The sequence below is a fragment of the Durio zibethinus genome, chromosome 6, assembly GCF_047325235.1.
Source record: "Durio zibethinus cultivar Kanyao isolate XHJ-2024 chromosome 6, ASM4732523v1, whole genome shotgun sequence".
NCBI classification, from domain to species: domain Eukaryota; kingdom Viridiplantae; phylum Streptophyta; class Magnoliopsida; order Malvales; family Malvaceae; genus Durio; species Durio zibethinus.
This window is the reverse complement of record NC_143167.1, coordinates 27,908,381-27,923,643: the sequence shown is the minus strand read 5'-3', so window position 1 is coordinate 27,923,643 and position 15,263 is coordinate 27,908,381. Positions and strand designations below refer to the sequence as shown.

At 32.4% G+C, this 15,263-nt stretch overlaps 2 protein-coding genes and 1 pseudogene across 3 annotated transcripts; all 3 read right to left on the bottom strand.

Annotated features, from left to right (window-relative positions):
- Window positions 1–343: 343 nt before the first annotated feature.
- LOC111285878 (putative glycosyltransferase At5g20260) lies at window positions 344–1,962 on the bottom strand. The gene is made up of 2 exons (XM_022875524.2): window positions 1,542–1,962; window positions 344–1,190 (listed from the first exon to the last, which is right to left on the bottom strand). The coding sequence occupies exons 1-2, from the start codon at window positions 1,881–1,883 to the stop codon at window positions 528–530; spliced, it is 1,005 nt and encodes a 334-aa protein (XP_022731259.2). The 5' UTR covers window positions 1,884–1,962; the 3' UTR covers window positions 344–527.
- Window positions 1,963–6,093: 4,131 nt separating this feature from the next.
- LOC111285708 (xylogalacturonan beta-1,3-xylosyltransferase-like) lies at window positions 6,094–7,937 on the bottom strand (annotated as a pseudogene). The gene is made up of 3 exons (XR_016343347.1): window positions 7,774–7,937; window positions 7,304–7,667; window positions 6,094–7,095 (listed from the first exon to the last, which is right to left on the bottom strand). The product of XR_016343347.1 is annotated as a xylogalacturonan beta-1,3-xylosyltransferase-like (transcript).
- Window positions 7,938–9,848: 1,911 nt separating this feature from the next.
- On the bottom strand, window positions 9,849–12,968 carry LOC111285212 (heptahelical transmembrane protein 1-like). The gene is made up of 4 exons (XM_022874531.2): window positions 12,537–12,968; window positions 12,267–12,359; window positions 10,936–10,993; window positions 9,849–10,816 (listed from the first exon to the last, which is right to left on the bottom strand). Exons 1-4 carry the CDS (start codon window positions 12,830–12,832, stop codon window positions 10,145–10,147), a joined length of 1,119 nt encoding a protein of 372 aa, XP_022730266.2. The 5' UTR covers window positions 12,833–12,968; the 3' UTR covers window positions 9,849–10,144.
- Between the last annotated feature and the right edge of the window lie 2,295 nt (window positions 12,969–15,263).

Sequence of the window (15,263 nt, the reverse complement as noted above, 5' to 3'; positions counted from 1 at the left end):
GCACTTCGTACCCGCTTGGACACAAGCAAAACTTGCTTTGACCTTTTAATTTGAAGTAATAATCTTTGTTGATGACAGGTATTGGGTGGACTTTTTTTTTTTTTTTCATAAAGAGATGGCAACAATCTGTAAATAAAAAAGAAACTGCAAGAATTGTGCACTTATTTCAATAGAATTTTTTTTTTCTTTTGGAAAACATGAAAAGGAAGGGAGATGACGATCGGGGGGGGGGGGGGGGGGGATTGCATTTTCCAAGTAAATTCCACACATAAAACAATGGTTGCAAAGCAGGGCAATTAAGGTGTACATGTTTCCAGAATTTGTTATAATCCTTCTAAGACTTGTTTGCAATGTCATACAGAGAAAAAATAAAAGGTGATCATTGAATTCTACTATTTATATCTTTGATTTGGAATTGTAATTTATTAACGTATTGGATCCTCATCCTACACTTATAATGCCATTTAACACAACATCTCGGAGCACATAAAGACTGAAAAAGTAGTAGATATGTACAGAGGCTGACATCAATCCTCTAGTCTAAGGTTAAGCCTTCTAAGCCATATTGAATGAAGCACCATATGAAGGATATCAAAAGGCTTAGCTGGTCTGTTAAGTTGAAAATGCCTTCTCAATTTCAACACCCTCTTCCGCATTTCCAGATATTCATTTTCCGGAATACTTTGCAGGATCGTCTTAATTTCCGGTATCTTCTCCACCGGAATCTGCATTGAGAATTTGCTCCAGTCAAGAACATCACTGAATGGTAGTACATAGTTATCAGAAATTATCACAGGAACACACCCAGCATAAAATGACTCAACCAATCTAGGACTAGCCACTTCAAACCCACTTGGGCACAAGCAAAACTTGCTCCGTCCCATTAATTTATTGTAATCTTGGCCTTTAGGAAGGTACTCATGGACTTGAACTTCATCATCTTTGCCTTTCCAATGCTGGAGCAAGATTTTACGAATGTTTCCATGGGCACCACCAGCAAAGAAGGCAAGGATGGTTCGCTTATCAGGTGCTTGGCTGAACTTCCGTTGGCTGAGCCCTCTTGGAGGTAAGTTGAGTTCTGGCAATGTAACATCTCTTTGGGGATTAAATCCTTCAGAGCTGTTTGCATTGCATAGCACCCTTATCAAATTCTTGTACAGTACAGGGTCCCGCATAGAGACTTCTGGTGCCTAAAACATTGTGGCGGAAACAATGTTAGATACATGTAAGATTGAAAATCCTTTCAGCTTATTTTGGCACTTGGATTATTTTTCTCGTCAACTGATCACAATCAAAGAACATCCAGGTTTAAGTAAAAGGTTTAGTACCTAAAACATTAACAGAGCAACATCAAGTTAAGGGCAATCCTCTTTAGGTAATGGGATGTGTTAAAAGAAAAGTGAACTCAAATTAATCAATACATCGCTTTAAATATATGACATCTAAAATATTTGAAATTTGAACTTCAACACTTAAATTTTTTTTTTTATGTAAAAAAAAAAAAGAAGGGAATATGAATGATGGAGTTAATATTAACATACCCAATCATGGCAAGAGAGCATAAAATGATCAGCACCTCTGGTTCTATTCCAATATGGGTACTTGTTGGCTACAACTTTGATGGAATCAGTGAAGATCCTCACCAAACGCTCACGATCATAAGTGGTGATAGGCAAGTAGATGTAGTGAACAATGTGTCCTACGCTAACCGGAAGGAAGAATACATGGGCCTCATTAGGATGCTGGGCCATGAATGGGCTTTTACCATTATCTATTTCGTCGATAAACTGGCCCTCGATGGCATAGATGTCTTTCATGGGCCCATTATGGAGTAAGGGTCTTTCTCCTTCCTTGTAGGCCCATATCTTGAATCTCTTCACCATTTCTATGTGACTCCTGATTCAAAGCAAAACAGACAAACAAGAATTGCAGTTTCTTGTCATAAACCACGACGGCGACCCCAAACCAAAATGGAAAATTTTGACTCTAATGAATATTATAATTAGAAGGAAGGGAAATTCGGAAAAAACGAGATCATGTCTCTGCTATATAAGGATAGCCTAGGTATGGGTGGAAAGAATAAGTTGGGTTCCGTAGGCATTCAACATTGCTACTCATTGTACTGTCAAACTGGCTTTCAGTTTTTACTTTTGCATGCCACATGCTTCACCACATCTAAAACATTCTGAGCCCCCCCCCCTCCCAAAAAAAAAAAGTAAATTAAAGCATATCAATCTGTCTAAAGATTGGTAATCTCCATTAACATTAATTCATCTTGATCTTATTTGATTAATGAAGCAGAAGGAGAATAATTAACTAAAACCTTTGAAATATTTGGGGCGCTTTTGGTGGCTGAACTTTGAAATATATAAGGGAAAAAAAAAAAAGAAAAATGATACGATGTAATGCATTTGGTAGAAATTAAGGAACTGTTTTACATATAAACTTTTGAGAATAAAAGAATCCTTTTTGCATGGGATATTGTAGATTTTAAGATTTAAATTTAAGATATACTAAATATTACGATGATAATTGCATGATCTAATAATATTAAGTATTGGATTTAAATAAAGCAATTTTCAAACCATAACACTGAAATAACTCACAAATTAATTACACATTTTCCAAGAAAGTGGAGGAAAATGTATTTGCATTTACCAAATAAATTAAAACCAGGTACCTTCCATAGGCTTCTACTATATATATAATATGATAGTATTATAATATTATAATTAGTATCTTAAATTAAGATTATTAAAGTTGATAATAAAAAATTAAAAAAAAAACTGTTTAAAGTCACAGAGTTTTCTTAACTGATGAAAAGCGTATGCATTTCTGTACATGCAGCCTCTGGGGATGAAAGTTTCCTCCTTGTCTGATGTATAATTCCTTGTTCGGATCGCTTTCTGGATTGCCGCTCGTGCGCTGGCTAAGTCTGCTTCAACCCTCTCCGAACTACTCTTCTTCTACTCGAACAATGAATTACGACATGCATCAAACGACGATGGAGATCAAATCATCAACTTTCCAAAAAAAAACATAAAATGTTCAGATAAAAACTCATTGACATATGTAAGCTTACTTTGCTAACAACGTTGTGACTTGGTATAGAAGGGGAAGGTGAGGGGTTGGAATTTTCATTGGTGAATGTTGTGAAAAATGAAGGGAAAGGGATGGAGAGATTTTTGATCTGGTTTGTGGGAGAAAAGCAGAGGAGAATGAGAAGAAGGAAAGTCGGAAAAAGCAGAAGTGTTGAGGAGCAGCTAAAGGTTGCCATGGCTACTTCTTCAGGTATTTTTTTTTTTTTTTTGTGATGCTTAAAATCCTTCACTTTAAATGTTTTATATTATGGAGCGAGATCAGGGAAGGGTGTTTATTTGGTGGTATGTAAGAAGTTGCCTAACTAAGCTTTGTCTTTAATGGAATAATAGTTTTCTTTTGGTAAGAAAAGATTCACTAATCTTTTAATTAATACTGGAATTTTTTTTAATAATAAAAGTTTTTAGGTTTTATCGCATATCTCTTCCTGAATTAATCTAAATAAATTTATTTATATATGATTTAACAATTTATAAAAAAATATTATCACTCAACTTCCATCAAATTTGAACTTGAGAGTCGAGACAATTAAGATAGAAAAGAGTAAACTCTCTTATTACTTATTTATTTTTTTATGATTACTTATTTAATTCAATCCATTTTTAATCAAACAAATTAAAGGGATTTTTGTGGTTAATGGGATTCTTGTAGTTTTCAATGATAAAAGGTTTGTTATATTATGTACACGTCTGATGCTATATATAATGGAGAAAACAACTTGTTCTCCCTTTCTTAATTACATCATTTCTTTTCTTTGGGCTACACATTTCTAATATGTCAATAAGAGACTATATTAGCTTATGATGAATTTTTTTTAAATTGAAAAGCACCAGAAAAATGAAAAGCACCAATGTTTTTAATTTATGGATGACGTCCAATGACATTCAGCCTTTTCTTTTCCTCTCCTTCTTCTCGGCCCCTATCTTTCTGTCTTTGTGAAACTTTAATTTTTTTAATAATATATATATATATATGTTTTTTAATATGAAATATTTTGTTGGTTTTTTAAATTTTCAATTAATTAATAAGTAATTACCATATTCCTTAATAAATAAAACGCCACAAAACTTCTAATACAAGCAAAGTAAGGATGGTAATGTATAAATTATGTTTTGTTAAGTCAACAAGCCTTGTAATCTGCTAATAATATAGGAAAAATCTTAATTGCAATAATCAAAGTTCAATTTCTGAAAGTTCTAAATATAAATTTATGTCTCTATAAATTCTTGAAAATGATACGAGTCTTTATCATGCATGATCAATATTAGAGAGGGATGAAAAATCAGAGGAGAGGGTGTCATTGAAGAGACCAAACCATGTAAAGTCATAATTATTACGTACGTTCTTAAGTTTTAAGTTTCTGACAATCCATAAGACCTGAAGGAAAAAATCATATGGGGTGTTTTCTTGAGTTTTCTTTGGTCCATCCGTTGCAAGATTTTCCTTCTGTATTATTACAGATCAGTGAGACATACATACGTGATCATAAAAGCGAAGGATAATATGAGTTATGATAAGATCTCCATTGGGATACAAAGGAGGGGTTTGTGGGTGCTTCTTAGACTTCAACTACTTGCATATGATGGGATTAGATTTAGTATTTATGCATATGGTCTTTGAAATATTGTGTCATTTACAGTCCCCTAAGACCTATGAAAATAGGTTTTTGTACTCAAATATTCAAATTTTCATTTACAAAAAAAAAGAAAAAATTACACGACTAGCCACGCAGTAATAATAATTAAAAGAGAAATTATTTTTCTAAAACTCCATTGCTAAAATTATATATATAATAATAATAATAATAACTCAGCCCTAGCCCTAACTCTTAAATAATCATACCAGTAATTATATATCATTAGAAGGTGAAGAAAATTTACATGTTGAAGGTTTGGATAATTTGTGAGAAAAGGACAAACTCGTAAGGTATATTACTCTAGCTAGGTTGACCCAATGCATCATTTTATGTATGAGGAACATGTTTAAAACTTAGAAGAGAAGCATGATCATGAACTAATGTCTCAAGTTTAGAGTACTCTGCCTTGGATCACAAGCTTTCTGGAGCCAGCTGCTTCCTTTAATTAAATGCGCTTATCATCAGGTTGAGCTTGAAATGAATGTAATCTAAGAATTTCAAAAGTGAAATCGATCAGTACTTCTCGTTGTCCTTAATATTCGGCCGAATGAAAATCACTTTATGAAAATAAAATGAACATTAAGAAAAAAAATATATTGAGAGAATGTATAGATTTGTAAGTTTATTTGAAGAATTCAAAAGAAATATAAATCACCTCTAATCTCTTCCTCTATTTTTAAATTATGATTTTTGTTTATAAAAAAATATAAATTTAGTAATTTATAAATTTACGTTGTATAAAATATTGATAATTTATATATTTGTATCGTATTTTACACGAAAATTATATGTTACAATTCATATTGATATGAAAATATGATATATAGTTTTTTAATTTTATTAAACCTATATATGATTTTGTCAACATTTTAAATCGTACCACTTTCATATATTTTATTCGTATTATTTTTGTGTCTTATTATCATGTTGTGTTTTAAATTATTAGGTATAAAAATATAATATATATATATATAGTTATGGATTCTTAATAAATTTAGAATTTATATTTGATATATTGTCAGTATATAAATTTTATTTACTATCAGTTAATCAAATAATATCACCTCACTAATGAAAAAAGTTAATATTACAAATGATCTCTTTAACTATAATAAAATGTTTAATATGGTATTTAAATTTTAAAAATTTCTAATATAATATTTAAAATATAAATTTATTAACTAATGTGGTACTTGAAATGTTGTTTGTGTACCATCATTTGCCACATTATATATGAGTATTAAATTAATTAATAAATTCATAATTCAAGTAACATATTAAAATTATTAAGATTAAGTGTAATATTAAACATTTTATTATAATTTAAAAATCATTCATAACACTAACTTTTAAAAAATTAAATTTTTACGTATTTATTTTAAGAATTTATAAAAATTTATATTTATTCAAATATTATTATATGATTTATTGACGTGTGTAGAATCTAAAACTCATTTAAAAAAAAAAAAAAATCTAAGAATGAAACTATACGGATTCTTATGTTTTGTGATCAAAGGGTGCGCTTATAGAACATTTTTCATTGCGAATTTCCTTAAATGGCCCAAACTTGAGGTTAGCCGTTGCCTTTCTGGCCCCAAATGTGGTCCAAAACTGTACTTAAACGTCCCAAAGGAACAATCAGTCAAGCATGTTCTTCACAAGGCTTTCCTGTTAGATCAAGATGACAACCTGAAGTTGAGCCTTCTTAGCCACACCGAGTGAAGCACCATGTGAATTACATCGAATGGCTTAGCCGGCCGGTTCAACTCAAAATGCCGGCGTACTCTCTTCACCCTTTTATGCATCTTCAAGTACTTACTATTTGGTATCCCTTGCAAAATGGTCTTAATCTCTCGTATTTTCCCCACTGGAATTTGTACTGAGAATTGGCTCCAATTGAGGACATCACTAAAGGGCAATGTATAATTGTCTGAGATTATGACTGGCACGCACCCTGCATAAATTGCTTCAACCTCTCTTGGGCTGGCCTCTTGGGCTGGCCACTTCAAACCCACTTGGGCACAAGCAAAACTTACTTCTGCCCATCATTTGGGTGTAATTTACATCCTCGGGGAGGCGAGCATGGACTTGGACTTCACTGTCTTTATTTTTCCAAAAATCCAGTAAGATTTTCCTGATGTGTCCATGAGCTGAACCCGCAAAGAATGCCAAGATGGACCGGTTATTAGGCTTCTGGCTCATATTGGGAGGACCAAGCTTTCCAAAGGGTACGTAAAGTTCAGGCAATGAGAGTATGAGACGTCGGTTTTGGGCCTGAACCCCTCGGAAGTATTAGCATTGCAAAGGACCCTGATGAAGTACTTGAAGAGTTCAGGATTGGCATGTGAAACGTCCGGTGCCTGAAATATCAAACTAGCAATATATATTTGAATGCATTTTATAATGTAAATGCAGCATTCAATTGACCTTGCTTCCTTCATGGGAAGGTTATTGAATATGTGTATTCACTTGTCAATTAAGCCAACTACTTATCCGTAGATATAAAGATCAGCTGAAAACATCCACAAAATGAGAGAAAAATGAAGGGAAAACAAAGTTTTAACATACCCAATCGTGACATGAAACCATAAAATGATCAGCACCGTTGCTTCTGTTCCAGTATGGATATTTAGTTGCCACAGTATTTATATAGTCTATCACTAATCGTTGCAATCGATCACGAGAGTACTCTTTAACTGAGGTGATAGGCTTATAAACATAGTGAATCACTCCTGTTACACTAAAGGGCAAGAAAAACACATGTGCTTCATCAGGATGGCTAGCCCTAAAAGGGTTATTCTTGCTCTCCATTTCATCAATGAACTGCCCCTCTATGGCATATATATCGTTCAATGGCCCGTTGTGGACTAGAGGTAGCTCACCTTCCCTGTATGTCCACACCTTGAACCTTTTTATCATTTCTGCATGGCTTCTGATTATGTAAAAATGGAAAAGGAAAATGTTAATCCATCGGAAATTAGTACTAGGCCTCTCAAACATAAGCTATAAGAGGAAAAGTTCAAACAAAGGTAATTAACTGGTAAAATGCATATGCATTTCTGTAAATGGATCCTCTTGGAACAAAAATCTCTTCCTTCTCTGATATTGTAAAGTTTTGCAATTGAACTGCCTTAAGAATGGCTGCTCGTGCTCTAGCTAAATCTTCTTCAATCCTCCCCAAGTTGCTCTTTTTCTGCCAATGGAGAGACAATTACAAAGTAGATGGATTAAAAAGGACCAAAACAGTCATCAATCGTTGAGGTTTTAAAACAAAACCTGCAAACATTAATATAATATTGCTCACCCTGATCATAGCAGCATTATATTTACTGCTTTTGTACATGGAAGTTGACAAAAACCCATCAAGGAAAACGTGTGGTGCTGTTGTATGGTTGGTCTCTCCTCGACGGAAAGGTGAGAAAGAAGTGAAAAGTTGTGTAAAATGGTTGCTATTAAAGGGAGACGAACAGTAAAGAACCAGAAGAAGAAGTAAAAAAACTGGAAAAAGCAAGGAAGACGAGTGACAACTTGAGGTTCCCATGGCCTTAAAGAAATATTTCCCTGTTTCTCACTTTGTCTATGGTGTTTCTTCCATTGGATACATGAAAGGTAGGAAGATATTGTCTGCTATATATGAAAGTTGCAGAAATAAGTATTGCCAACCTTTCAGTTTGCTATATAGTATTTTTAAATGGATATTTCTAGCTAAATGCCTTTGACTACAGCCCCCGAATATTCAAATGAGCAAGAAAAGAATATTGTTGCTCGCTATATATTCTTATAGTATATATACATATTCTTTTGCTTAATCCGTACATTAGTAAGATATGATGACTAATCACACGGCAATTTGAGCAAGGCTTAGTTCAGCAATGATCTTGATTTGATTATTTCATATCCGAAATTAAAAACCTATCGAGGACTTCCTACCTTTTCTACAAGAAGTAATATAGTATTGACTACTAATCTTGAATTCAATCAGATTAGTGCTATTAAAAATGACAAGTTCATTTTCCCATTCAAATTTTGACTCTTGGTTGATTGAAGTGTACTTGCTTTTGCAGACCGATGTTGCTCTCATGGTGAATATTAATACAAATATTCTTTTCAGCTTCATTAGGCTTTTCACGTGTGTAGGCCTTAAAAGTCACCCATATTTATGGTGAAGCTTTGAATTCATATTCTGGAGAATAGTCTGAGCTCTAAGCCCGAGTGCTTACTGATTTACTCAACCACAATATTTCGCTGGCTAAGACGGTGTCAGTCATATGACTATACATCAATTTCAGCAATATATATATTAAGTCTTGGATCTCAAACCTCTAGAGTCTTGTGCCCTTTAAGTGAAATTGAAGTCAATACTAAAAGTCCAACCTGCAGATAGGTGATGGACTCTGTAATTGTTTACAGATATTGATGCAAACTCTGATAGATAAGTTGAAAGTGGTTTATTCAAGGGTAAAAATCGATATTCTTTCACGAGCGGCTAAACTAGTGATAAAGGACGCCAACAGGTCGACGTTTCAGGTGATAAGCAGACTTTTGACCATTTCTATAACATTGTCCCAACAAAAAGTCATGGCTTATGTAATAGCCAGCTTGGAGACCGTCGTACGTCCCCCTCGATTGCATTATTCATGAGATTCCAAGTTCAAATCTCATCCTCCAACTTGGCTATGAACATGGTCCTGATTTTTTTCTTGGTCTTTAAATATTGCTTCTCTAACTCAGTTAATGCTGCTCTGTTTAAACAGTTGCTGTATTCTGATGAGCTCCAACTGAACCAGAATGTACTTTATTTTGGTTTTAAAGCTTCAATTTAACACATTGTCGTGGATTGTAGACAGTCAGTCAATTGGCTGGCTTATTTTCTGGACTTTTAAAACCTTGTGTGGTTGGGATGAAACTGGTAACTACCGACTGAGGATACTCTCCTTGAAGCATTTATGAGATGTTTCAAACATCAATCAGATACTAACAGTTCAAAATAAAGTACAGCATTGTTCATAGAAGAACACTCTTGCATGATAAACTGATGATACAGTCAAAAAAAATCATTAATGAATAGGCAACAAGTCTAAAAATTTGTTGAATGAAGTCAATACCCAATAAATGAAACAAAAAAAAAAGAAGTAAATTTATTTCAAGTATGATTCTTTGCATATTGCTGCTTTACTGATAGCCGGCCCTTGATGACGATGCTATCTTATCATTAATATACATTGGGAGAAAAATACCTGAACTATCATAAAACATAAATCCCAACACCCCCAACCTCACAAAAGATTAAAAAAAAAAAAAACTAAAATAAATGAATATTACTCACAGTTACATGACTTAATTGAACAAACGTAAACCCACCTTTTGGCGAGACAGAGAAGAACCTTATATCTTGTGATGCATAAACTTTTAACAGCCATTCCGGTCACGCCACTCCAAAAATACAAGAGAAGCACCATAATGAGCCAATGCACCCATTACTACGAGAATGTGAAATATTTGATGACTATGCCCTGCTAAGTCAAACCATCCAGGCTTCAACCTCTCTGGAATTCGGCTAACATAGAACATGGTCCCTGTCAAATAGAATATGGCCATGGCAGACTCATAGGCCAGAGTGATGTTGCGACGTGGATTAGACCAGTTGACAATGGCAGCATGGATTCCAGGGACAATGCCAAAGAGCCCCATGGAAGAAAAGATTAAAGCCCGAAATGCACGAAATTTGCTAGTTGACAAGGTTGGTGATAGCAGTGTTATAATGGTGAACAAGCCTAAAGCTGTGATTCCACCAAGGTAGACAAAGTGCCATTTTGGATCACATTGAAAAATATAGTAGATTGGAGGGAAAAATGATGTGATGATCATGGTAGTGATGCCGGTATAGTCGATTCGCAACAATGTAAGGTTTAGATGGTGCGAATGGCAAGAAAAGAGGTGGCAAATGCTGCTTGATAGGAGGCAGAACATGGAGCCGCCTAAGAATACATAGAATGGCCACCGTGTAACAGGCGTCACAGGAAGGTTAACATCCAATTCCGGGGTCGTTATTCGCTTCAAATCAATGAGATTTGCTGTTCCCTGTAATTTTCCAACTATCAGCTCTATGGCATAACCAAAATTAAATTAACAAAAAATGAAGTGAATAGTAGGCATAACAGTTATATAATCATGAATAAATGCCATGGGGGCAAACTCACCAGAAAAAGGTCTTCAGAATCCTGAGAAACATTGGTGTCGCCACTAATAGGAAAAGACCTGCACCAATTGTATAACATAAATTCTTGATTTACGACAAGGAAAATCTATAGCTAGTATGAGTATTAAAAATTAACACTGAAAGGTGAAAAATTAAGAAAGTTTTTGAAGGTAATTGATCAACTTTTGTCTTTAGCAAATTTTTAATAGAATTCTGAAAATTCAATATTTTAAAATGAAACCTAAAATATTGAAATAGGCAGGCTGCCATATATCTGTGATCTGAGATATTGGGAGCTGTTTTACAGATAAGTGAAAGTGACCACAAATATAATTGTGAAAATGGAACACCAAATTCCAGCCACAAAAATGGTGAGCCCTTTCTCAGATGTCAGAATCGACAGCCTGTTTGACTCTTGTGAGTAATGAGCCTAGCATGAATTGCATTCATTTCGTTTCGTTGAATCATCAAATTAGTACTTGCCTGATGATCACTCAAAGCTTTTATTGTGATGATCCAACTCTCATCTGAAAATCCATAAAACAAAATTAAACAACTAAACTCTTGTTTGGAACCGGCTCTTGTTTTATTTTGTTACTTCCTAATGAGGTATGTCATGGCAATAGCTGAAGAAAATCTTGTCCTCCAAATGGTCAGTGGTAAGTTCCCTCCCTCAATTTCCCCTCTCTCAACAGTTCACCTTCCAGTCCTCTAGACTCAGATGAATGGATAAAATTTATATTACTGTTTATTACCAAAACATTAACAAAATTTGCAAAAAGAAATAATGATTAAAATTTAGTTTTCTAAGATTGATTTATGAAGTTGTGATAATAAATAAATAATATAGTAATTTCTTCAGAGTAAATAGAATTTTCATCGAACAGCTTTTATCTACCTTGCAACTTGTAAGGCAGTAGGAAAATGTTGGATCCCACCTCATTAATATATTTCATGACAATTAATTAATCGGCAGAACCTAGCTATTTTAGTATTTTCAAGATGTGTGAACAAATACTTAGCATGATCATCTCAATTTTGTTTCTTTGAAAGTTAAAAGCAACAAAACAAAAATGATTTTATATATAAACTTCTGTTTTTTAAAAAAATTCAAGACAGCATAGAAATATACTACTACCATTTCTACCAAAAACAGTAAAAAAACAAAAAGGAAAATCAGTTTATTTTTTTTAATTTTTTGGTACTAATGAGATCCTAGTTTGAAAATAAAAGACAGAATTTCGTCTGAAAATCAGTTTATTTGCTTCAATGAGTAACACTGAAAAAAAATGTAAAATACGTTAAAATTAAAGACTAAAACCTTAAACGAACCTGGTTAAGAAGGTAATGAGATCCACTATTTGTGGCACTTCCATCAAATTGGTCATGGTCAATCCCAAAAATAGAACAAACCCAAGAAAATGCCTGAATAGTCCAACACAAAACCATAATTGAATTAGAAAAAACGGGGTACTTAGAATTTTTGTAAGAAGAAATGAATCAAAGAAATTACTAAACAGAAACAAAAAAAAAAAAAAAGACAATAAAAAAATCATGAAACTTTGTTTTTTTTTTTTTTTTTTCGGTTTTCATCATACATACGTCCAAACATTAAGTGTTTCGTTATGCCAACGAAAGATGCTAAAGAGAGCTTCCTTGAGAGACCAATTAGCCCTGTAGTAATTCAGTAAAAACTCATTGTCCTTCATGTACTCCGGCAGCTCCTTGAACGACACCAAAACATAACGTTTTTTAGCCTTGTTCGAGCCCTGGTCGTCATCATCTTTCTTCCTGTTTTTCACATCAACAGGTTGAGAAACCAGCTTGGAATCGAGGGTCGGATCCATCTTTTTGTTTTTCCTCTTCAAAACAACAGCTTGATCTTCAACAAAAGTCATGACCTTGAAAGCTTAGGAAAAAACCCTGATAGAGATTTATAAAGAAAGCTTCCAGGAAATGGAAAAGAAAGCTGAAGTTTTCCTTCTGGTTTTTCGTTATTTTTTATTCTTTTTGGAGCGTAGTTTGGAGGATAGCAGATAGCTAACTACACCAACTGCAACATTTAAGGGGGGGCAGAGAAACCCTGTCTAGAGCATACCTATAAGTTAATTTCTTGTTGGTGGCTAGTATGGGACTCTTTTTTGCATGCAAATGCAAAAAACCAAAGCGTGTGGAAAGGAAATTAAAAGTAAGGGGAAAAGTTGTTGGTAGGTCATCAATAAGCATGTGGGATAATCGGAAAATGACCCTATTACTTGACTGAGTTTTGAACTTATGAACAAACAAAAAAAAAAAGTTTCAAGTTTCCTTTGCTTGTGTGCCCTTTCAAAAATTAAATCAAGTGGTGATTTTTCAACATACGTGGATGGATAGATTGATATATAGGTATGGTATCTCATCTCTAGTTGAAAGGAATATTTATTTGAGGATTTTTCCTTTCGTCATGGTCGACATCATTCGTTAAGATTTTTTATAACTAACATTTAATTCTATTTAAGATTATTAATAATTTAATTTTATCATAAAAATTAAAAATTTAATATTTTATTAATAGATCATTATATACATCAGATTTACATCTTATATACTAGAGAAAAAATTTTGATCCCAACTCTTTGAAATCGATGGTACATTGGATGCCATAAATTCATCTGGTTATTGGTGGTTTTTAAGGGAACATTAATCTCATCCTAGTATAAAAAACACATGAGATATGTTGTCATATCCAATTAGGTAATAATTTAGACATTATAAAATGAAATTCATAAATTAAAGATATATAACAATATTTAAGCATATGATTAGAATAAAACAATATGCATTCCCTAATAATTAAACCAATATATAAATGCCACAATTTTATGAAGCTCATCATCATGAACTAGAATGTCTATTTGTTTAAAATTAAGCAATGTTAATCATAATACAAAAAAATCTCTAGAGAAACTTAATCAATCACGAAATTAACTAGCATGCAGTGAGTAAATTGTTTGTATATTCGTTAAATAGAAAAAAAAAAAAAAAGAAATAAAATTAATCCTTCTTAATAAGTCTATCTATATTTAGAACTAATTTCTTGCCTAGACTCAAAAATCTTGGCTTTTGTTTTGTTTCTTGTGGAAGTTATATATTACAAAAAAAAATCCAACCTTATGAAATAGAGAAACAGATTGTAATGATATCTTCCTATCACTTTTTTTTTTTAACTTGAGATTATCTGATTTAGAGAGATTTTTAAATTTTGATTATTAAATTTTAAAATAAATTTAAAAATAAAAAATTAATTAAAAAGCGAAACATATATAATTTTTTTAATCCTTTTGTAAAACTGAAAAAAATTTATTATCAATATATAATAATAATTTATAGATTAGCTAGAAAATTAGGCAACTTTCTTTCTCAATCACAAAACAGGTGGCCTACTAAAAGACCGTTGATTTCTTTTGTTGCGTTTTGCTTGTTTGACACTCCAACCTAAATCCAGAGAAACACATATTTCTTGTCTGTGCAGTAACATGTTAAGCTAAATATAACCTTGGTTAATTAATTACTAATTACTGGTTCATAAATCTTAATTATGAGACCAAGTTTTCTTTTTTATTATTATTTTTTAATTTTTTTTGCAGGTGTTACTTCTTAACTACCTTCATAATCTTCCAAAACTCATAGCTTCTAGGTTAAAGGAAATTAATTTTCTTTACGACACATCTTAAAATTTAAGATTTACTTGGTTTTTGCCTTCGTTAATTTATATTTGTTTTCATCAAGTAAAAAACTTGTTTATATGCAAAAAAAAATTACATATTTTATAAGAATTAAAATTAATAAATATAAGTTTTATAGATATCAAAGAAACATAATTTTACTTCTTTAACAAATTCATTAATAAGTGTATTTGAATTAATATTTAAATTTCTCTATTTCCTTATCATTTATCAAATCTAAATGTTTGGGTGAAAGAGGGTTTGAACCTAACACTAATAAAAATATATCCTGAATCAAGTGTTGAACTGTTCAAGCTCCATATATTTATTATATATATATATAATGATAATTAAAAATGTACAAGTTAGATAATACTAGTAAATTAATTTCATATAATTCCAAATTTAAGCACTTAAGTTCAATAATCATTGGAAGAACATGTCAAAATTAAGGTGCAGCCTTAAATTAAATTAATCAAACAGAATGAAAGCAAATGGATATAATATATATATGTATATATATAATTGAATTGATCAATGTTAACTGATTGGAATTAAAGTTCCAATTAAATTGTTTGTTAAATTGCTCTTTTAGCTTGCATAATACTACTAAATATATACCTAA

Bases quoted from the DNA above. Each gene is read 5' to 3' on its own strand.
- LOC111285878 (XM_022875524.2), bottom strand. From the start codon at position 1,883: ATGGTGAAGAGATTCAAGATATGGGCCTACAAGGAAGGAGAAAGACCC. The intron at 1,191-1,541 runs GTATGTTAATAT...ACAATGTTTTAG, and splicing joins TGCTCTCTTGCCATGATTGG to GCACCAGAAGTCTCTATGCG.
- LOC111285212 (XM_022874531.2), bottom strand. From the start codon at position 12,832: ATGACTTTTGTTGAAGATCAAGCTGTTGTTTTGAAGAGGAAAAACAAA. The intron at 10,994-12,266 runs GTTCGTTTAAGG...CAATTGGTGCAG, and splicing joins CTCATTACCTTCTTAACCAG to GTCTTTTCCTATTAGTGGCG. The intron at 10,817-10,935 runs GTGAGTTTGCCC...GGAAAATTACAG, and splicing joins ATTCTGAAGACCTTTTTCTG to GGAACAGCAAATCTCATTGA.